The sequence below is a fragment of the Oryzias latipes genome, chromosome 2 (assembly GCF_053564925.1).
Source record: "Oryzias latipes strain Hd-rR chromosome 2, Olatipes_Hd-rR_3.1".
NCBI lineage: Eukaryota > Metazoa > Chordata > Actinopteri > Beloniformes > Adrianichthyidae > Oryzias > Oryzias latipes.
In genome coordinates this window covers 26,288,118-26,311,120 of record NC_136238.1, presented here as the reverse complement: position 1 = coordinate 26,311,120, position 23,003 = coordinate 26,288,118, and the positions used below count along the sequence as shown (strand labels likewise).

The window sequence follows — 23,003 nt, the reverse complement described above, 5'->3', positions numbered from 1 at the left end:
CTGCAGCAGGCTTCTTCTTCGTCGGGAAGAAGGATGGGACCCTCAGACCCTGCATAGACTACAGCGCTCTCAATAATATAACAATCAAAAACAGATATCCATTGCCACTTATGTCCTCTGTTTTTGACCAGCTCCAGCAGGCCAAAGTGTTTACCAAGCTAGATCTCCGTAATGCCTATCATCTGGTCAGGATCAGGGAAGGAGACGAGTGGAAGACCGGTTTCAATACACCCAGAGGACATTATGAATACCGGGTCATGCCTTTTGGGCTCACCAATGCTCCCGCCGTGTTCCAGGCCATGATAAATGACGTACTCAGAGACTTCTTGGACCGATTCGTGTACGTCTATTTAGACGACATCCTTATTTACTCCCCCGACCAAGACTCTCACGTCTCTCATGTCTCTGCGGTTCTTCAGCGGCTACTGGAGAACCATCTCTATGTTAAGGCAGAGAAGAGTGAGTTCCATGTCTCCACCGTTGCCTTTCTAGGGTTCATAGTGTCTGCAGGAACAGTGGAGATGGATCCAGCCAAGGTCAGCGCAGTGATGGACTGGCCGTCTCCTGACAGCCGTAAGAAACTCCAGCAGTTTCTGGGGTTTGCAAACTTTTATCGACGCTTTATCCGGGGCTTTAGCTCCGTTGCTGCGCCCCTCCATGCCCTCACGTCTCCACATATGCAGTTCCAATGGACGCCGGCGGCCGAGGCCGCCTTCAGAGCTCTGAAACGCCGCTTCACATCTGCTCCGCTGCTAACCCTGCCTGACCCACACCGGCAGTTCGTGGTGGAGGTGGATGCGTCCAATGAGGGGATCGGAGCCGTCCTGTCCCAACGGTCTGAACAGGATGGGAAGATGCACCCCTGTGCGTTCCTGTCTCGGCGTCTCTCATCAGCGGAACGCAATTATGATATCGGCAACCGGGAGTTGCTGGCGGTCAAGGTGGCTCTGGAGGAGTGGCGGCATTGGTTGGAGGGGGCCGAGCACCCCTTCATCGTCTGGACGGACCATAAAAATCTTGAGTATATCCGGAACGCTAAGAGACTTAACGCTCGCCAAGCCCGTTGGCGACTGTTCTTTGACCGCTTTTCTTTTACCCTCTCTTACAGGCCGGGGTCCAAGAACGTCAAGCCGGATGCCCTGTCTCGCCGATTCGACCCCGCGCCTGTTGCCAAAGAACCGGAACCTCTCCTTCCGCTGACTTGTGTGGTTGGAGCAGTGTCTTGGCAGATAGAATCAGAGGTAAGGCAGGCTAACGGTGGGGTGCTGACGCCCAGTGGGTGCCCGAGGAATCGCCTGTTCGTTCCCCCGAACCTACGCTCAAGGGTGATTCACTGGGCCCACGCCTCACTGCTTTCCTGTCATCCGGGAGTGCGGCGGACTATGCACGCCATCTCCCGGAGGTTCTGGTGGCCATGCATGGAGCAGGAGGTCCGGGAGTACGTTTCCGCTTGTTCAGTCTGTGCCCGGAATAAGTCATCCACCGGACGACGCATGGGACTCCTACAGCCTCTTCCCATCCCTTCCAGACCGTGGGCGGAGGTTTCCATGGACTTTGTCACAGGCCTTCCCCTCTCACGTGGTCACAACACCGTTTTGACAGTTGTGGACCGGTTCTCTAAAATGGTCAGGTTCATCGCCCTGCCTAGACTGCCTTCGGCCAGGGCCACAGCTGTCATTTTCCTGAACCAGATCGTGAGGTACCATGGTTTCCCCAAGGACATTGTATCGGACCAGGGGCCGCAGTTTGTGTCCCGGTTCTGGAAGGAGTTCTGTCGGCTCATCGGCGCTAAGGCCAGCCTGACCTCAGGTTACCATCCGGAGTCCAACGGCCAGACTGAACGTCTCAACCAACAGCTGGAAACCGGTCTCCGGTGCTTGGTCTCCCAGAATCCCTCGACATGGAGCAGGCATCTGGTCTGGGTGGAGTACGCTCACAACACCTTACCCACCTCGGCTACAGGCTTCTCGCCCTTCAAGTGTGTCTTCGGCTACGAACCTCCTCTGTTTGCGGCGCTGGAGTCTGAGGTTTCGGTTCCATCGGTCCACGCCCTGGTCCACCGCTGCCGTCGCATCTGGGCTGCCGCTCGACAGGTCCTGGAACGACAACGGGACAGGGTCAAGACGGCTGCTGACCGCCGCAGGCGTCCTGCTCCAGATTACCGTCCCGGACAGAAGGTCTGGCTCTCGGCCAAGAATCTAAATCTACACGTCCCGAGTAGGAAGCTGGCCCCGCGGTTTGTGGGACCATTTCCCATCACCAAGGTCATCAATCCTGCTGCGGTTCGTCTTCGTCTGCCCCGGTCCCTCAGAGTCCATCCCACGTTCCACGTTAGCAACATCAAGCCGGTGGTGGACAGTTCCCTGGTGCCTCCCGCGGAGCCTCCTCCTCCGCCCAGAATGGTGGGAGGTGGTCCGGTGTACACAGTCCGGAAGATACTGGCCGTCAGGAAGAGGGGCCGGGGTCGCCAGTTTCTGGTGGACTGGGAGGGTTACGGTCCGGAGGAGCGGCAGTGGATCCCGGAACGCTTCATTGTGGACAGGTCTCTCCTGACGGACTTCTTCAGGTCAGGGGCTCCTGGACCGTCAGGAGTCGGTCCTTAAGGGGGGGGGTTCTGTCATGTCTCGTCAAGTTCCTGTCAGTCTCTGTTGTCTCGTGTTTAACTTCCTGTTTTATTTTGTAGGTTTACCTCTCGTTTCAGTCCTTCCTCTCCCTTCCCTTGTCTGTTTCCCCACAGCTGAGCCTGCCTCATCATCCCTGATCGTTTCCACCTGTGCTTCCCCTCCTCATGTATTTATAGCCAGAGTTTCCCTGTGTCCTGTGCCTGATTGTCTTGTTTTCTCCTTGACAAAGCCAAGCCAAGTTTATCAAGGTTTAAGAAAATTAAAACAATCTAAAACTCTGCATCTGAGTCCAGCCCTGTGTCCTGCCGTGTGTCAGTTCTACGACTGGGTCATTAGACAACAGCCCATAATAAACTTTTTTCTTTTTCTTGAATTTGTATTTTCCCCACTTGTGTTCTTCATAAAACAGCACGAGGGGAAGCAGACCTTTGAGAAGAGAAATGTGGTGGACCTTTTCCATCATATTTTCTCTTACTGCGCATGCGTAAATTGATTCTTGTCTCATTGTTTTTTGTGTTTTATTGTTTTTTATTTTTTAATTTCCTGACCCTAACACTAACAAAAACTTAGACCCACAGCAGAATCATCCTGGCAGAACAGTACCACAGCAGTGGACACCCCAAGTCCTTTTGCAGCCGTTCTGTTGTATCAGATGTGTCACATCTCTAATAACAGGCTTATTGAGAAGTCCATAGGAGGCCAGGTCCAAGCTTGCCAGAAGTTGTGGGATATGCAGAAGGAGGACGCGAGTGTTCGAGGCCCGGAATGACCTTTTTTGGACTTTGTTGCATTTTATAAAATTGCTTACTGTTATGTTTGACAATTTTCTTTTCTCTTTTCATCGTCTGTGTGATTTTGTTCTGCTTTAACATTTCTCATTCCCCCCCTTAATTCTAGGTGTTTTCTTTTCTTTATAGGAAGTGTTATCTTTGTTGTATTTTTTACCTTTTTACTTTTATATTTTGACTTTTTAAATTTGAATTTGACTTTTATATTTTCACTTTTTTAAACTTAAGTTTGACTTTGAATGTTTTATTTTTCTGTACTTTTATATTTTGACTTTTTAAATTTGGCTTTTATATTTGACTTTTTTAAATTTAAATTTGACTACTATTTCATGTATTGTTCTTTGTAAATGCCAATGTGCCAAATATCTAGTGAAGCATAAATATCCTTAGGGATGGTCGCTGATGGGGCACAGGACCGTAGCGAGAATTTTTCCTGTCCAACTGAACGTTTCTTAAAGATGGTTAATGCAAGCTCTGACAGGTTTTCGCTCCTACACTTATGAACAAATCATTCACACCTTAGAAGGGCACATTGGTTCTGATAAAGATTGTGAGGGCGAGAGACCACAGCTGTTTTGATTGCATGATGTGATGTGTTTTTATTTTTTTGTGTGACCTCACTTCGTGAGGTCAAGAGAGGGAAACTGAAGGAATTTATTTTTTGTGGTTCTTATTTCTCCTAGGTTTTTATCTTATCTTTATTTCTTTGAAGGTTTTCTTTCAGGTTTACTGTGTGTGGGTTTCAGTCATTTCAATTAAAAGGGACTTCCTGATAATTGCATATGTAAAGAGGTTTTGATGCTGCAGCGCCAAACTCATCCCCCTCCAGGAGAAAACAGTCTTTGATCTTCTAAGACCATCTGGAAGCCTTAACTGTAGATCTGACATGGACCAGAATTAAATTGTCTCCAGGATTCAATTTAAATCCTGGGAAACCCTGGAGGTGTCAACTCACATGACAAGGACAAAGGGTTGAGACTGACTGCCTGCGGAGAGGGATCCGGGCGACTCTGCTGGACCGCCACGGGGACACTGTTGGTGGTCGGACAGTGGTCCGTCTTTGAAATAACCCCCCTGGACGTTTGAAGCAGGAAGCTAGGACCAAATGCTGTAACTCCTAACATGGGCTGAAGGAAGTAGGCGGGCTCCCCTGCCAGCCAATCTCTAGCGACCAGAGGCGGAGATTCGGCGGCCATCTTGCTCCCGGGGGAGGATGTTCTGGCCACATGCTTAAAAGTCTGAACTCAAGGAATTTTCCTGTGTCTCCAGACAAGCTGCATGTGAATTCGGAATGTAACCTCTTGCGTATTGCAGGCCTTGATTTTGGACACCCAGATCGATCTGTTTTTACTCTGTTTTTAGAAATATTGTTAGGGAATAAATTTGTTAAACTTAATCCGGCCGAATCCCGTGGTTTTCTTCTTCTCGACTTTATTGAACATGCAACAAGGAAAGTAATCTCAAAGCGACAGATTATATTTTTCCAACACCTGAGACCACCTGGACAGTTTCAGGACTTTGTCTCTGTGGGCCGTCTCGTCGTCCCCAGAGATCAGCCCCACCACAGTAGTGTCGTCTGCAAACTTCACTATGGTGTTGCTGGTGTGGGCTGGTCTGCAGTCTGCTGTGTACAGCATGTCCGTCACTGAGGAGTGACGTCACTGAACACCGTCACTGCCTGGACCTCTTTCTGGGTCCTAGTGCCCTAAAGGTTACAGCTCCTGGTTACACATGAAAAAAGTCCATTCTAGAGGCCACTCTGACGTCATCATCATCAAAGACAGCGTTACCTAGCAACCATACCAAGACCATAGCAGCTATAGAGGGAAACACAACAAACCATCAACGGCGGTTAAAGCAGTCAGACGTTTGTTCTGCAGCTCAGCAAAAATCTCTGCTTTAGGTTTTGGGGAGAAAAACAAAGGAAAACACACGGAGAAGGATTCTGCAAAGGAAATCCCAAGTTCTATTGGTAAGTCAGTGTCCTGGAAACATGCTTTGTTGGTTCTGAAGTGGCATGAATGCAGACTTAGATTGCTTTGTTTCCTTGGATTCTTCAGATTGATTCAAGCTGTAAATGTTGTCAGCATAAAGCAAGTTTGGACTAAACTAAAGCAGAAAGTGGCTTTGAAGATGGTCAGGAGAAATGAGGGCTTTTTTCAGGAATTCTTGGAAGAGGAGGACTTCTCCAAACAACCACAATCTAGGAGGAGGTTTTTTCAGCATTGAGATCAGGATTTAGCATGAGCTTCAATCCCATTTTTGTTCAATCCAAATGTTTACCGTCATATTCAGGAGTTCAACTCTGAAAGCCACCATGACATCATAGACATTAAAGAGCCTGTTACCTAGCAACCAAACACAACAAACTGTAGACTATTCAAACTGGACATTTTGGGGCAACAATTCTTTTCTAACTCAAGTTTTTATGAAAAATCCAAATGATGGAAACAGATTGTGTAAAGGAAATGAGGATCTATTGGTGAGTCACAGTCCTGGAAACATGAGATGTGCTCTGATGAAGACGCCTGATCCAAATGTGGATTTCTGAAATGTTCTTCATGAGATTCAAACTGATTGAAGCTTTGAATTAAAGGTGTCAACACATTTCTGCATTGGATTCATTCTGTTTCAGTGTCTAAGGTTGGTTTTGTGGCAGAAACCAAGTTTTTGTTGAACAGTAGCGTTTGAAAAAGCAGAAAGTGGCTTTGAAGATGGTCAGGAGAACTTCTTTGAAGAGGAGGACTTCTCCAAACAACCACAACCTTAGAGGAAGTTTTCTGAGCATTCATAGAATGCTTTTCCAATGACTCATCATTTTCCACAAGAAGCTAATGAGTTTTTCCAAATGCATGCTGGATATTCTTAGTTCTAGCTTGGAAAGCACTTTGTGGGATTTCCCTGGAAAACCTGCTTTATCAATCATTTTGGTCTCTTTTTCTTCTTCTAAGTTCCAGCTTAGTGAGTGTGCAGGTAGCCATGGCAACCACTGTCCAGGTCAAAGGGAGGACCACGGCCATCCAGCCTCCAGGATTTTGGATTGATCTGGATTTGATAAACATTTGTTTCCCACATTTTAATAGTAGAATTCAACACGGGACATATAGTGGATTGTAAGAATAGGAACAAAAACAGCAACAACAAAATAATCCTCCTCCCCTTAAAACATGCATTTGACTCTGAACAAGTCTAAAACAAATCCAAGCCAAGACCAGCGCTGGGGATCCTGCTAGTTTCTTTTAGAAGAGCCTGCCTCTTCCAAACATAGAATGTTCAACAACTAGAGCTAAAAATGTCTGTTGGTAGATTTCTGGATGTTGGCCGTATCCCAGCGAGCAAGGCCAAGTCAGCCCCATATGGTTTCAAAGTGGACAGAAAATGTTTTTAGGAGTTTCTAGAATGTTCAACAACTAGAGCTAAATGAAACTAGAGCATGAAATGACAAAGAACTTCCTGTTTGAAAGGAATCTCATGATGGCTTCCACCTGTCTCTTTGCTTTTCCTTTCTTTTTTGGGTTTCTCCTCTTTGGGAGGTTACACAAAACTGCACTTTAACCCAGAAGGAAACAACAACCGCTCCACAATCCCTGAATCCCCTACAGCCTTTATCTAAACATTTACATTGACCATTATCACACATTTGATTGCATTTTCTCAGAAAAACAAGCACAACTTCCCGTTTGTTTGTGTGTGAAATGATTCCAAAAAGCCATGTGTCATCCTGGAGGGACTGGTTTCTCATCAATGCAGACCACCAAGTTTCTCTGGTTTCTGACTATTTGGTGGCTGGTAGGCCTTTTGGGATTTTTGTCAGGGAAAGAAGTGAACCTGGGCTCCAAATATTGGAAGACACTGATCTAAAAGTACTAGGACATCTGGAGAAAGCTCTAGTTCTGCTCCAACTCAGTCCAAAGCACTGAAGATAGATGGAGTTGGATTTGGGAGAGGACTGAGCTCATTCAAATGAAGAAAGAACAAGTCAACAGATGAAGAAGATTTCAGGAAGTTTCCCATTCAACAAGTTCAAGTTTCCAGAGAGCTAGTTTAGCATCTTCATGAGATGTTGCTGGGGCGGAGCTTGAACACACACCGCTTCCTGGAACCCAAACTCAGGCTAAGTGGAGGAAAAGTTGGGATTTCTGGTGTTTGTAAAGATCTGGAATGGTTTCCTCCCACAAAAAGGCCTTTTTCTAGTTTCCTGCAGATGAATTCTTTTCCTGCTGGGAGTTCTCATCTGGGTTTGCAGATTCTTAGTTGGAGGAAAACTTGGAGCAAATTCTTCCCAGAAAAAGGATTTTCTCTGGAGTGAATTGACATGAACAGAGTGAGTTTGGACTGAAAGCAGCAACAGGGAGGAGATGTTAGAGCTTCATCAGAAAACAGCTTTCTGGAGGAGTTGGAAGACGTCAACAGTCACAGTGATGGTGAGGAGGAGGAGCTAAGACTTCCAAAGTCATGTGACTGTGGGAGCTGCAGCAGCTGCAAACATCTGGACTTCCTGCTGCAGCTGCAGACCTTCATGTGACTGTGGGAGCTGCAGCAGCTGAGGAGCTCAGCATCTCTGCAGACTCAGACGGAGCTCAGAGCTTCTGAGTTGTGGAAGTTTAGTGGCTGAACTTCTTGTAGGTCCTGCTTGGTTCAGGTTGTTGCTGGTGGTGGAAAGAGCTCCTGCAGACCTCTTTGCTGTTGGAAGGATCTTCTGTCTGCAGACTCTCTGATGCTTCAGCAGGAGGCGCTGCAGTGTGGTCCTCCTCATGAGTCCTGAAGCTGCAGAGCTTCATAGCTGATTCTTCTCAGACCACTTTCTTTGGCTCTGATGTTTTATTATATTATTTTCTAATTATTATTTATCCTAATTAGTTTTCCTCTTTCACATGTGAGCATTTATGGTGTTTACATGTATAAAGGGTACATCTGATTAAATTGATGTACTGATTTAAAAGGGGACAAACTTTGTGGCTTATACAAACTAAATAATATTTTAATAAATATCCTTAATCAAAACTTATAATAATAATAGTAAAACATTTTTGGTAGTAGGATCAAACTATTTTAGTATTGTTAAATAAGGCAATGATTAGATTGTGACCTATTTCAAACTTTTGTTTGTTTGTTTTTGCACAACAAACTGACTGGAAATTATATAGTTACAGTACAAAACTTTATTTTTTAATTGTTGTTAGGTTCTGTCATTAAGTTTGAATCGTTTTATATTAAAAAACCAAAATATATTTCATCTGGACTATACAGCATTTACTCTTTTTTTCTGTTAAATATGCCCAGGAAGACCAGCCTGCAGATGACAAAATTGTGCCCTATCATCATTAGCTGTAACCAGAAGTTCATGTCCTATTCCCCTTTCTCCATTTTGGTAAAAAAAAAAAAAAAAAAAAAAAAAAAAAACTTTTTCTTGTCGAAATAGACAAGTCACACCGAACTATCATTGATGAAAAAAAATACCCGTTTATACATTTATTTGCCAGTAAAGTTTAAAAAATGGTTGTTTTCACCCGCCATCGACATCATAATATGAGCGACAGATAACACTCCAGACCAGCTGGTGGCGCTAAAGCACCATGACGCTGTTAGCCAAACAACGAAGAACAGCACGAGGCGCTAGCAGCGTTAGCTTGTTAGCAGGCTAGCAGCGTTAGCTTGTGTTGAGAGGTCGTTGGTGTTTTGTTGGGACGTTTGTGAGGTTTTTGGACAGGAAGGACGATACGTGGTTCGTGTGGGAACTCTCAGCATTTTCCAAAGTGTCGTAAATGAGTGAAGAAGTGTTGAACGGAAAGACAACGTGGATTGCTGTGATTGTGAGACTAGCAGATGATCGATCGGAGCTGCAGTGAAGAGGACGGCGGTGTTTGTGGGAGTTGGAGCTGAAGATCGGAGCAGGAACCATGTCTTCAGAACCTCAGGAAGGTTCTGTCAGAGAACAACTTTCTGCTGCTGAAGGAACCATGATCGTCCAGAACGAGGAGGAGCTCTGTCGTCAGCGCAGACTGCTGGAGAGCAGCTGGAACCCGCAGCTTCAGCTACACGTAGTTGGTACGTGATTAAAAATTTAAAATCCTTCTTTGGTTGCCCTGATCTTTATGTCACTGGAAGGGATTGTCGTCTCTTCCGGCCTTCACAGATTCAGATGGTTCAGGACGTCAAAAAGTGAAATGTGCAGAAATAAAAAGACACACAAGAGTCTGCATGAAATTTCAAACCTTTTCCAAAAGGGGAGAGGTGGAGAAACGCTCTAGTTGTTTCGCGCGGTTTTGTGGCTCCAGTACAACAATCCAGTACAGAAAGAAAACAGAGACCAAAAGTCAAAAACAGGCCTACTGGTGGTACTGTAGAACATGTATGTTTTAATATCTTATTCTTTATTATGTTACAGCTTTATCCTTAGTGTGAAGTGAACTTATTTTGAACTATCCACATTTATGGTCGTGTGACATTCCTTTTTGCTTTATGGTTGCAGCATCCTGTGAAGAAATAGGATGTTCTTTGTGCAAAGTTAGGTGTTTTCCATAGGTGCAATAAATATGCGATGGACTATATCCGTACCATCTGGGTTGAAGATTCTTCCCCTGGGAAAGTGTGAAGATTCGTGTTCTCATGTGGAGGTTGGAGCTGACCTTTGCTCTGGATACCGGTAAAAGGAACCTTGAGTTGTCCAGGAATGATTTACTCTGACCAGATGGGGACTCTTTTGATCATCGGACTGGGTGTGCGCCGGTGAAACGGGCCCCCGGGAGGCGGAGCAGATCCGAAGTTGGCAAACCATCAGCTATTGGCCAGAGGAAGCAGGCGGGCTATCAGTTGACGAATCAGAGCGACCAGGGGCGGAGATCCAGCGACCATGATCTTTCCGGAAGGCAGGGATTCAAACACATCTTAAAAAGACTGGTTTTAAAGTTTTCCATTGTTCTTGGGAAAATCTACGAATAATTTGCATGTAACTTGTGCGTCAGTAGATCTTTACTTGAGAATCCAGATATATCTGCATTAATTTTTTAATCTGTGCTTTAAAACTATTGTCAGGGAAATAAACTCCGTGTATTTTTAAACCGGTTGAATCCTTGTTTGTTTTACCACTCTCGACTATCGAACACGCATGGATGGAAAGAACTGAAAAGCGGACGATTTCTTTCCTTCAGTACCTATTATCTGTTACTGAAGGCAGGAACTATGGAGTGATATTTCTGCTACCACGTTGCACACAAAACCTTCTAAGTTGCAGGTGAAAATATTAAATATTTGCTTTTCTATAATTTATTATTCTGCTTTGATATATGTTTTTTTTGGGGGGGTGGGGCTGCAGTTAACAGCAACACTGTGCCTCCTGCTGGTCTATCTCCGCATGACAGCGCTATCCAAAAGTCTTGGAAATGTATAAAAGGCTCCTTGTTGTGTTTGTGTCCCTGCAGTCTTCCCCCAGCATTGGATGACTGAAGAGGAAGATCTCTGCAACCAGCAGAGGAACTTCAGAGTGGAACAGGAGGAACCAGAACCTCCACAGATTCAAGAGGAACAGGAGGAACCAGAACTTCCACAGATTAAAGAGGAACAGGAGGAACCAGAACCTCCACAGATTAAAGAGGAACCAGAACTTCCACAGATTAAAGAGGAAATGCAGGAACCAGAACATCCACACATTAAAGAGGAAAAGCAGGAACCAGCACCTCCACAGATTAAAGAGGAACAAGAGGAACCAGCACCTCCACAGATTAAAGAGGAACAAGAGGAACCAGCACCTCCTCAGATTAAAGAGGAACAGCAGAGCTTTAATGTAACTAATAGTCAGGATGAAGAAGGAAACCAACATGAAGAATCAACATCAACTAAAGATGAAGAGACAGACCCACAGAACAGAGATCAGAGGAAGAGGAGGGACAGAAGTCATGTCCAAAGTGTGGACAGCTCTCGCATGTCAGCAGGTCAGTGTGACTCTGATGTTAGAAAAAATCACAAGACAAATCTGGGTAAGAAATACAAAAAATCTCCAAAAGAAGACACATTTTCCTCTATCAAGTCTGGTAAAAACTCAAGAATAATTACTAACCCGTCTGACTACATAGAAACTGGGTCTGATGAAAGATGTTATATCTGTAAAGAATGTGGTAAAAGCTTTAGTAACATATCTCTGTTCAGAATTCATGTAAGAATCCATGCAAAAGATAAGAAATTTTCTTGTAAAGACTGTGAGAAAAGATTTTGTCACAGATCTCATCTCAATAGACACATGAGAACTCACACTGGAGAAAAGTCTTTTTCTTGTAGAGAATGTAATACAAGTTTTTGTGATGGTTCTCATCTCAAAAGACACATGAGAACTCACACAGGAGAAAAGCCTTTTTCTTGTAAAGAATGTAGTAAGAGTTTTAATCAAATATCTAATCTCAATAGACACATGATGACTCACACAGGAGAAAAGCCTTTTTCTTGTAAAGAATGTAATACAAGTTTTTGTGATGGTTCTGATCTCAAAACACACATGAGAACTCACACAGGAGAAAAGCCTTTTTCATGTAAAGATTGTAAAAAAAAGTTTTAGTCGTTTATTTAGTCTCAACAAACACATGAGAACTTGTAAGACTTTTTCTTGACAATTTAAGGATCTATTGTAAACTCTAAATTCAAAACTTTTCTGATAAGAAACCTCAACCTCTGTACCACAGCAGAATAGTTCATTTTACAAAAGGGAAAAAGTTCTGTATCTCAAAAAAATGCAATATGTTAAAATAATTTTTAATGCTCAAAACATCTGGGTGGAAACCCATATGTTCTAATGAACTCCATAGCAATCTGAGCTTTCATTTCACGTACGCAGAGCCACAGGCTGATGGGTTCCATACCATATTGATGAAGTAACTTCATTAGAGGGAGGAACAAGTAAGTATTGAATGTGTAGAAAGGAATTTTTCTAAAAAAAAAGAAACAAGAAAAACTTTGGTTGTTTTGATATATGATTTGCTTCCAGGAGGTCCTTTGTACCAACAGCAGTTAGACTTTAGAATGACACAGTTTAGGACTGATGAAACTGCTGCTGTGTTTACTTATTTAGTTATGACGTGTACTTTTACTTCCACATTTTATTACTATTTTAATTGTTTACTAACTATTTGTTTTTCTAACTGCTATATTTCTTGTTTGGCTGCTGTAACAACTGAATTTCCCTCCGGGGATCAATAAAGTCTTGTCTCGTCTTATCCTGACCTTTTTGGACAGCTTTATTAGGTTATCATCTTCTCTAAGCCAAAATTATCAAAAGCAAAAAAGTAAAGGATCAATACATTTCAATCTGTGTGTAATGATACTAGACAATGAGTTTCTTTTTTCACAAAATGAATTATTTTCAGATATTAGAAATTAGTTGTTTTTGAATTATTAGAGCTACCGACAGTAGAGCTAATGTCTAGTAGAGATATGTAAGGGTTAATGGCCGACGAAGTGTGCGGTTATTACTTTTTAACACACGCCGTGGAAGCCTGAGCTGTCTGACGCGAAGCGGAGGTTGCTTCCGCGAAGTGCGTTAAAAAGTAATTAATGCACACTTTAAAGGCCAATAACCCGCTTATACCATGGTCACTTACAAAAGCAATCCATATTAACCTGGTTTTAGTCCTTAATTGTTGTTTTTTTTTCCCCGATTTGGATCGCTTTTCTCACAGAGAGAGAGAGAGAGAGAGAGAGAGCGCGCTTCTAAGGCCATTTGGAAGGCTGGGCTGTAGGGCTTACAGGGACCATAAATTAACTATCTATGGGACTGATTGTAGCTATGGGAACCACTTCAGTCGTCCGTTTACGTGTGAAGAACAAAGCTGTAGGATCGACTTCCTGCGGTGACAGATCCTGCCACCTGTGTTGGACCCCACGGGTGTTCCGTACCGTGTCCATCTGTGAGATTGCTCCCCAGAGACCAGATTCCAAGGATGGGCTGAAGGAAGTAGGCGGGCTCCTCTGTTAGCCAATCTCTAGCGACCAGAGGCGGAGATTCAGCGGCCATCATGCTGCAGGAGGAGGGACTCTGACCACATGTTTAAAAGGGCCATGCTTTGGCAAAAGCGTGTCTCCAGACAAGCTGCATGTGATTCGGATTGTAATGTCTTACATATTGCAGGCCTTGATTTTGGACACCCAGATCGATCTGTTTTATTTTGTTTAGAGCTCTTTGTTAGGGACAATAAAACCTCTTAATTTTATTCCGTTCGCATTTTCTGGTCATTCTCACAACTTAAGAACAGGCATGGAAGCAATCTAAAAGCGACTGATTTCTCATTTTCTTCACTCCTCGTCCCCTAAAGTTAAAAATGCTTATAGTTCATTTGAAAGCATCATATTGTCTATAAATCACCCAAACAGGAAGACTCGAAAACCTGTTTTATTCATAATTATTTACCCCCCCCCCCCCCCCCCCCCCGGCCCGTATTCAGAATTTTTAACTGAGTTTTCTGACTTCCTTTCGACTATTGTCTTAGATTCTGATCAAATTATAATATTAGGGGATTTTAATATTCATGTTGATGACCCCAGTGACTGTCTAGGAAAGGCTTTTGCAGCTTTATTAGATGATGTTGGTTTCACCCAAAGTGTTAATGGACACACTCACTGTCATAAGCACACCCTGGACCTTGTTTTAATCCATGGTATAGAGATCAGCCAGCTGAGTGTCTTTCCTCTTAACCCCTTCATTTTTGATCACTTTCTGATTACCTTCCAGTTTACATTAGAACATGCTACTGCCCCAGTGAATAAGAAACAGCGTAGAAGAACCTTAACTGACCGTTCTGTGTCTGAGTTTAAACACACAGTTCAGCCAGTACTTAGTGATATTCTGAGAAAATACTCTGAGACAAGCTCCCATAGCATCAGTCTAGTATAAATGAGCACTTTGTTAATGATGCCTTACAAGCCTTCAGGAGTACACTTGATAATGTTGCCCCCCTGAAACCTAAGTTCGTTAGACAAAACCAAGTAGCACCGTGGTTTAACGCTGATACACGTTCTCTTAAACAAGTAACCCGTAAGAGAGTTAGGAGACAATTTGTGGAGAGAGTTTGTAGATTTAGGAGAAACCAACGTTTGAAATGAAACCAAAGTGTCCTAAACCAAAATCACTGAGCACATCTCAATGTTCCACAAACAGTCATTTTCCACAGTGGACCGTCAACTGGTCACATGAAGTAATTTTGATCACTGATGGTGCTCCATCAAAGGTCAGGAAGAAGGCAGGTGTTGCCACAAAATTCAGGCAGAAACCAGGAAAAGATTTTTATAATAATGAATAATAATAATAATGGACATTTCATTGTGTTTTGCACACTTTAATGATTCTTATAATAATGAATAATAATAATAATAATAATGGACATTTCATTGTGTTTTGCACACTTGAATGACAGTAAATGTGTTTCTGCACAGGATTTGAATCCTGATATTGATGGTCTTGTGAAGTTTCAGGAGAGAAAGGAGGTTAACTCCAAGCTCTTATGTTCACAAATGTTTGCAAGTTGAATTTAGTGTAATTTTGTCATCGTTTGGACATTTACATTTTAGGAAGATGTTTCATTTTTTTCTGTAGCCCCTCTTGAATTTATTATCAGGATTGCTTCAGTGTCAGATTTAAAATATTCAGGCTGTCTAGAATTGAATAAACCAATATTTTTTAAAGTGAAATTAATTTTATTTAAGATCCATTGGCCTCTGTGAATGAATGTGTAATAAGAAATGATTAGGCTACCATGTTGGTTCAGGCATGTTTTCCAATTGGGTAAAAAAAAAGAATAAAGCTGTTGTTTTGCCTTTACGCTACTGGTCCGGCCCACTTGAGATCAGACGGGTTGAATGTGGCCCCCGAACCAAAATGAGTTTGCACCCCTGGTCTAATGGCACCAAAGGATTCTGGGATGCGGGTGGGCATGCATGTTTCTTTTTGTTGAACCATGACTGAAGTGTCTAAGACCTGAAGTCAGGTCCATGCTGTTTGGCTGCTCACAGGTGTGTTGAATAATGGGTGGCTTGCTGCTCGGAGTTGGATTACGACTCAACCCATGCTCTGAGACCGAAGAAACGTTCAAGGCGGCCACCAAATAAAACCACAAATTAGCCGCGTCACTGAATAAGCCGCAGGGCTGTAGGCGCATGACAAAAGTAGTGGCTTATTGTCCGGAAATTACGGCATTTCATATATATAAGTAGTAATGTATTACTACGGAGCCTATGATCTGAAATACTCCATTACTGACCAAAGTAACTACTGTTAGTCATTACTGTTACTATGTAATTCATTACCCCAACACCGTTTATTAGTTAGTAGTCAAACCATGAAGAGCTGTCTTAAAATTAGCCATTATATTATTAAATATTTTTCATTTTGCTTTAGAAACCTGTTCATTATTTTAAAACAGCTTTTTAAAATACGAATTTTAATCATGGTGAATATTATTATAATTCTATGGCTTTTTTCAGAAACTCAGATCTCCAAATCAATATTTTCCTAAGTATCTTTGTTATTATTTCATGTTGCTGTTTTTCAGAATGACTTATTTGTTTCATAATGAACTTTTTCAGAAGAATGAGTCTGTCAATCAAACCAGAAAGGCGGAGACACATTTGTGATTGGCTACTCCTTTACTCAGACATAAGCAGCAGCACCCTGACTACATTGATGGAAGATGCATCAGTGAACGTGACGGTGCAAAGCATGCACCTCAACACTAGGGGGGAGTATGCACCTCAACACATCCACAGTGTTACCAGATCTGGCGGTTTTGGTTCTAAATTTGCAGATAGAAATTGGCTATTGAAGGTTTTAGTGTTGGTTCTGCATTTATTTTTTTTCTCGTGAAAATATAGTAGCGGACTACATTGGGCTGGGAGGCTGTTGGAATGCCTCTAATCTTCTATGTACTGGAGATCTGTGAACGCACCAGGATGTGTGTGGGAGGAGCTACTAGCTAATGTTTGTAGCCTGGTCGCTACATGGAGCGGTGTCTGTGTTTATGTCACATTGCATGGTAGACACGGAGAATGTTCAGAGATCAGGTTTTAATTTTGAAGAGTTCTACATGGTAATCATGTTTCCAAGTTTGAGTTCATGACATCATCCCAGCTTCAGCTCCCTTGATGACAGCCGCTTCAGCGTTTTTTCCATCTCTCTCTGGCTGAGTTTGAAAGCTTGCTGTCCCGCTTTAACCCTAAAGGGAACAATAAAACCAGATGACCTGATTTATAATTATTGTCTCCATGAAAATAAAAATATCATAAGGTTCAGAAGTCCCGAGCAGGCTGGCTCTGCTGGCCGTTAGCTCGCTTCCCGGGAGCCGCCACAGTGATGGCATGTAAGGGAAACAGATGTGACGACAGACTGGATCTGTGAGCACAACAGCGGAGTTGTTTGGCCGTGTTAGCCATTTTGCATTTTCATTTAAGGACCTTGTGTGTTACTATTGCCAGCAGGTTGGTCACAAAGCCTCCGTATGCCCAATTCGCAAGACTAAATTCACAGGTGTTTGCTACGCACCCAGGCCAGAGACTGTCGCAGGAGCAGGGCCTGTTCACACGGACAAAGACATTTTCCAGCTACTTAAATCTGTGACTGTGAATGGACAGCAGGTTACTGCTATGCTGGACACTCGTAGTTTTGTTTCTTTGGTCAAACAGAGTTTAATCCCTTTTGGTGGACTTGATTATGGTAGGCAAACAAATGTTGTGTGTGTACATGGTGACAAACATTTGTACACAAAAGCGGATGTAACTGTGACCATAAATGAACAATCATGTCTTTTGACTGCTTGAGTGGTAGAGAACCTGCCTTGTTGATTTGATTTTGGGGTTTTATTTACCTATGTTGAGGGACTTATTAAATGAGGCTACTGAAACAGCTAAAGCTAAGCTGAGCTACCTGTTAGTGTATCCACACCCATGCTTACTAGGGCTCAGGCTAAAGCTGGGAGGCAAAGTCTTCCACACATGAATGACAGATTCTTTGATGGGAGCAAAGAAATGTAAAAAAAAGTCCAGAGAAAGTTTGAAAAAAAAATTAAGTTGCCGGATCCTGAGATCCAATTGCAACAGAAACATTTGAAATACCAGCTGACATTTTAGCTTTACAAAAGAAGACCAAACTTTAAAACCTTTGTTGGCCAAAGTGACAACGGAAAGTGACAAATGTTTGGGAAATGTGAAGTTTATTGTTCATAATCATAATTATTTATCGCCCCCCCGGCTCATATTCAGAATTTTTAACTGAGTTTTCAGACTTCCTATCGACTACTGTCTTAGATTCTGATCAAATTATAATATTAGGGGATTTTAATATTCATGTTGATGACCCCAGTGACTGCCTAGGAAAGGCTTTTGCAGCTTTATTAGATGATGTTGGTTTCACCCAAAGTGTGAATGAACCCACTCACTGTCATAAGCACACCCTGGATCTTGTTCTAACCCATGGTATAGAGATAAGCCAGCTGAGTGTCCTTCCTCTTAACCCCATCATTTCTGATCACTTTATGATTACCTTCCAGCTTACACTGGAACATCCTTCTGCCCCAGTGAATAAGAAACAGCTTAGAAGAACCTTAACTGACCGTTCTGTGTCTGAGTTTAAACACACAGTTCAGCCAGTACTTAGTGATATTCTGAGAAAATACTCTGAGTCCAGCTCCCATAGTATCAGTCCTAGTATAAATGACCACTTTGTTAAAGATGCCTTACAAGCCCTCAGGAGTACACTCGATGTTGTTGCCCTCTTGAAACCTAAGTTCGTCAGACAAAACCGAGTAGCACCGTGGTTTAATGCTGAAACTCGTTCTCTTAAACAAGAAACCCGTAAGTTGGAAAGAGAATGGCGCCGCTCCGGTTCAGAGCAGTCTCTGGATATCTGGAAACATAGCCTATTAAATTATAAAAAAGCTCTGCGTAGAGCTAGAAGCCAGTACTATTCAACCTTAATATCAGAGAATGGAAACAATCCAAGATTTCTTTTTAGCACTATAGCTAAATTAACTCACAGTCAGAGCTCAGTAGAACCACATGTTCCTGTTTCTCTCAGCTCTGATGATTTTCTTACATTTTTCGATAGTAAAATCTCAAATATTAGACATAACTTAAATCAAGTTATTCCTACTATCAGCCCAGAACAGGCTGAAGCGGTAGAAATGGAGGCATCCATAGAAACCTCTGTAACATTAGACTGCTTCACTGCTGTGGATCAAGCGGAAATAACATCAATTATTACGTCTTCCAAATCCTCAACGTGTCTGTTAGACCCAATTCCCACTAGACTTTTTAAAGAAACTTTTCCCCTAATTAATGATCCCATATTAACAATGATAAATACCTCTCTGGAAACGGGTTACGTGCCACAGTCTTTTAAATATGCAGTTGTTAAACCTCTTCTGAAAAAGCCCAGTTTGGATCCTAGCATCTTGGCCAACTATAGACCGATATCAAACCTGCCCTTTATTTCTAAAATCCTAGAAAGAGTTGTAGTTAAGCAGCTTTACTGCCACCTACAGGACAACAGCCACTTTGAAGACTTTCAGTCGGGGTTTAGACCTCACCACAGTACGGAAACTGCACTAGTTAGAGTCTCTAATGACTTGTTATTGGCCTCAGAAAAGGGACTACTTTCTATTCTGGTCCTGTTGGACCTCAGTGCAGCCTTTGACACTATCGACCACGGTATTTTACTCCATAGATTAGAGCAGGACATAGGGATCAGAGGATCTGCTCTCCAGTGGTTTAAATCCTATCTGTCCGATAGGTATCAGTTCGTTAATGTAAATGGCCATTCCTCTCAGTGCACTCGAGTCAACTATGGAGTCCCACAGGGCTCAGTCTTGGGACCGATCCTGTTTACGCTTTATATGCTACCCCTAGGAAACATAATCAGGAAACACAGCATTAATTTTCATTGTTATGCCGACGATACGCAGTTGTATTTATCCATGAAGCCTGACCAGAATGACCAGATAGAGAAACTGAACGCCTGCATCAGTGACATCAAGACCTGGATGACAATTAATTACCTCCTCTTGAACCCAGAAAAAACTGAGGTCATTATACTTGGTCCTAAAAACCTCAGAGATGCTCTGTCTGCTCAGATAGTCTCCCTGGATGGTATAAGTATAGCCCCCAATTCCACAGTTAGAAACCTTGGGGTTTTACTTGACCAGGATTTATCATTTAAGGCTCACATATCTCAGGCGTGTAGAACTGCCTTTTTTCACCTGTGGAATATTGCTAAGATCAGAAATATACTTTCTAAGAGTGATGCTGAAAAACTCATCCATGCATTTGTTACGTCGAGGCTGGATTACTGTAACTCCTTGTTAGCAGCGTGTCCTAATAGTTCCTTAAGAAGTCTCCAGCTTGTTCAGAACGCAGCAGCTAGATTGTTAGCTGGAACCAGCAGAAGAGATCACATCACTCCTGTGTTAGTTTCGCTCCATTGGCTCCCAGTTGATTCTAGAATTAAGTTCAAGATCCTCCTGTTAACCTATAAGGCCTTACATGGAATGGCCCCGTCCTATATTAAGGACCTCATAGTCCCTTACCATCCAATGAGAACACTTCGCTCGCAAAATGCAGGACTGCTTGTGGTTCCTAGAATTAGTAAAAGTACAGTTGGAGGTAGAGCGTTTAGCCACCAAGCCCCTGTCTTATGGAATAAACTCCCAGCTCATGTAAGAGAGGCCGACTCAGTTTCTACATTCAAAGTTAGACTGAAAACATTCCTATTTGGACAGGCTTATTGTCAGACTAGTTAGTATTAAGAGATTATTTAACTTAATGTTAGTTTGTTTAAATTAAACTTAATAATAACTATTTCTTTTAAAAGGCTGCTAGAAGTTGAAGCTGGGGTAACTATGGTGCACTGGGGTTCTGTCCTCTTTCCTTTTTTACTTCTACCCTTCCTCTCCCCTATTCTTGATCATAATTTATCATTTAGTTCTCCATGCCTCTGTTTGGTGCAGTGCGATTCATGTATTGTCCCTCTTTTCCTCTCCCCTCCTGGGGAGTGGGAGTGCTTCCAGACTCCAGTTGTTTCATCCGTGCTCCAGTTCCTGACTGTTTACCTCGCCTTTGCTCCCGCTCCTACACCTGGCTGTGGATCCTGCCTCTGGCTCATCTCTGGCTCGTCTCTGCTCTGTACCTGACCGAGTACCTCGTCTCTGCTCCTGCTCCTACACCTGGCTGTGGTTCCTGCCTCCGGCTCGACTCGCGCCTTTGACTGTCCCCACAACCACGGCTGGATGAAGCTCGTCTGCTGGACTTTTATATATGTAGTTGTAGATTTAGATAAGTTAATTCTTCTCTAAGAGTTCTGGTAAATCGCCTGTCCGTCCTGGGGGAGGATCCCTCCTTCATGTGGGCACCCCTGAGGTTTCTTCGTTTTTTCCGGAATCCGGTTTTTTTGGGAGTTTTTCCTTACCGCGAAGGGGGGTCTAAGGGCAGGGATGCCAGTATAGCTTAGTCAGTTTGTTAGTTCATTTTAGTATTTTTCTATTGAACTCTTTGTATTTGTGATCCTTTTGATTTCATGTTTTACTTCGAAGCCCATCGAGACGACTGTTGTTGTGATTTTTGGCAATACAAATAAAATTGAATTGAATTGAATTGAATTGTTGTTGATGATGTTCTGTATGCAGCTCTGTATGCATCTGTAACACTTACGGTTAGTTGTTCCAACCACCTCAGGCATCATGCTCTTAGCACAGGCACTCCCATGGGTGGGTCACGTGGGTCGTCGCAAAACATATCGGGTTAGTTCATGTTTCTTCTGGCCATCTATGTACACTGATATTCAGACGTATTGTGCAACATGTCCTACCTGCCAGAAAACTGCCATCACACATAAGTCAGACAGAGCATTACTGCACCCACTTCCTATCATTTCCACACCATTCAGGAGAATAGCCATGGACATTGTTGGACCTTTACCTAAGAGCAGCAGTGGTCACGAGTACATCCTGGTGGTTTGTGATTATGCTACACGGTTCCTAGAAGCCTTTCCCTGCACACCATTACAGCTCCTGCAGTCATGAGAGCGTTAATTCAGTTTTTCTCCAGGGTAGGAATACCTGATGAAATTCTGAAAGACCTGGGAACCAACTTTACCTCCCGGTTGATGAAACTTTTCCAACAGCAGCTTGTCATCACTGCCATCAAGGCTTTGCACTTGGCTGACCAGGCCATCTCCATGATTAATTCCAGCGGACGCAGTGCATGGCTGGGGGAGGCTGATATTGCTGATGTTCTCACTGTTTGGCCTCACCATCCCTCCCGGTGACGTCTTTTGGCTTTAGGTGGCACTCAAAGTGTTATGTATTAGTTTAGCTTTCGGCTGTCATATCAGTCATGTTTTCGACTACATTTCTCAGAAGTCCTGTGGTGGACTTGGTGTAATCCTATGGGCTTCCCTTTGTTTAGCATCTTCTTGGTGTTTTCTCGGTGTTCTATTTTCTTCCATTATCACCGGTGTTTTGCATTTCTGTGGTCGCGACCCGTTTTCGAATCTAGGAGTCCGCTTTGTTTAAGTAAGACGTATGGTCCTCTGCCCATCTGGAATCATTTCTGCCATGGAGCTCTGGTTTATTGATGGATGCCTCTCTGCCACTATGTCATCCCTCGTGTTTGTGCAGCACATCCTTAATTCAATCTTGGTTTTATAATTAAGAATTTGTCTCTGTTGGGCCACCTGAATTTTGCTATGTGCATTTTTCCTCACGGCCATCTTGTTTTCTTGTTTTGGGTAGCTCAGTCCTGGACCTCCGCGTTCCTGTTGTTCTGGATGTTTTTGTCTTGTTTTTGGTCTCTAATTCTCGATGCTTTGAGTGGTTTTGTTATGACGATAACTGTTTGGATCTTTGGTCTCCCTCCAATTGTTTTCTGATGGTCCATCCTCTCCCGTCATAATTCCGCTGAGACTGCGCTGTGTCCTGTGTCCTGTGTTCCTCATCCAGTAATTATGAAAAAGAAAATTTCTACTTGTTCTGCTGCAGCTAATCATATATCTGCGTTACCTTTTCACCAGTACAGAGTTCCCTCGTTTTATTGCAGGACTTTCGTTCTAAAAATAACCATGATCGCTGAAATCCAAGGACTCTGATTACAGAAGTTTATGGCAGTAAAACTCCTCACTGCCTACATACACTTTTCTCAGACAGACATGAACATTTTCATCCTTGTCTCTTGTTAGAAGTCTCAAATTTTCATGGAAATTAAGTCCAGGATCTTAGAATGAAAACAAAGATCTGATGGATCAAAGATTTCTGATCTGAAGAGCTCCGCGTTTCTGTACAGGAGACACTGCACGGACTGAGGAGATTGATTGACATGGTTTCCAGCCAATCAGGACACAGAACAGGGTGCTGTATAAAAAAAGCAGCATAATTGATCTAAAAGAATGAGCTAAACCGGTAAAGATGAACTGCGATGTAGAAAGGGAAGACTGCCTTATGTTCTGTTTGACTGGAATTTTAGAGGGTTTCAGGTTGGAGCACAGACTGCAGAAGGGGGGATAAAATATCACTTCTTGATCATGTGGGCAGATAAAAAACAAAACAAAACATGGGTCTCTGATATTGTTCAG

The 23,003-nt window shown here is 43.0% G+C and overlaps 4 protein-coding genes across 4 annotated transcripts in view; 3 read left to right on the top strand and 1 right to left on the bottom strand.

The window, feature by feature from the left end:
- The window catches only part of LOC144981373 (protein NLRC3-like), a 210,696-nt gene that overhangs the window by 53,143 nt on the left and 134,550 nt on the right, over positions 1–23,003 (bottom strand). The gene's annotated exons all lie outside the window — the stretch shown is intronic.
- The window catches only part of LOC144987897 (ribonuclease inhibitor-like), a 177,086-nt gene that overhangs the window by 119,145 nt on the left and 34,938 nt on the right, over positions 1–23,003 (top strand). The window lies entirely within an intron of this gene.
- The window catches only part of LOC101174320 (uncharacterized), a 76,815-nt gene continuing 62,672 nt past the window's right edge, over positions 8,861–23,003 (top strand). The window contains exon 1 of the mRNA XM_078937220.1: positions 8,861–9,272. The gene's annotated coding sequence lies outside the window, so the exon portion shown is untranslated. The remainder of the gene's footprint in view (positions 9,273–23,003) is intronic.
- LOC144987949 (uncharacterized) lies at positions 9,269–12,621 on the top strand. The gene is made up of 3 exons (XM_078937817.1): positions 9,269–9,460; positions 10,834–11,343; positions 12,237–12,621. Exons 1-3 carry the CDS (start codon positions 9,313–9,315, stop codon positions 12,275–12,277), a joined length of 699 nt encoding a protein of 232 aa, XP_078793943.1. The 5' UTR covers positions 9,269–9,312; the 3' UTR covers positions 12,278–12,621.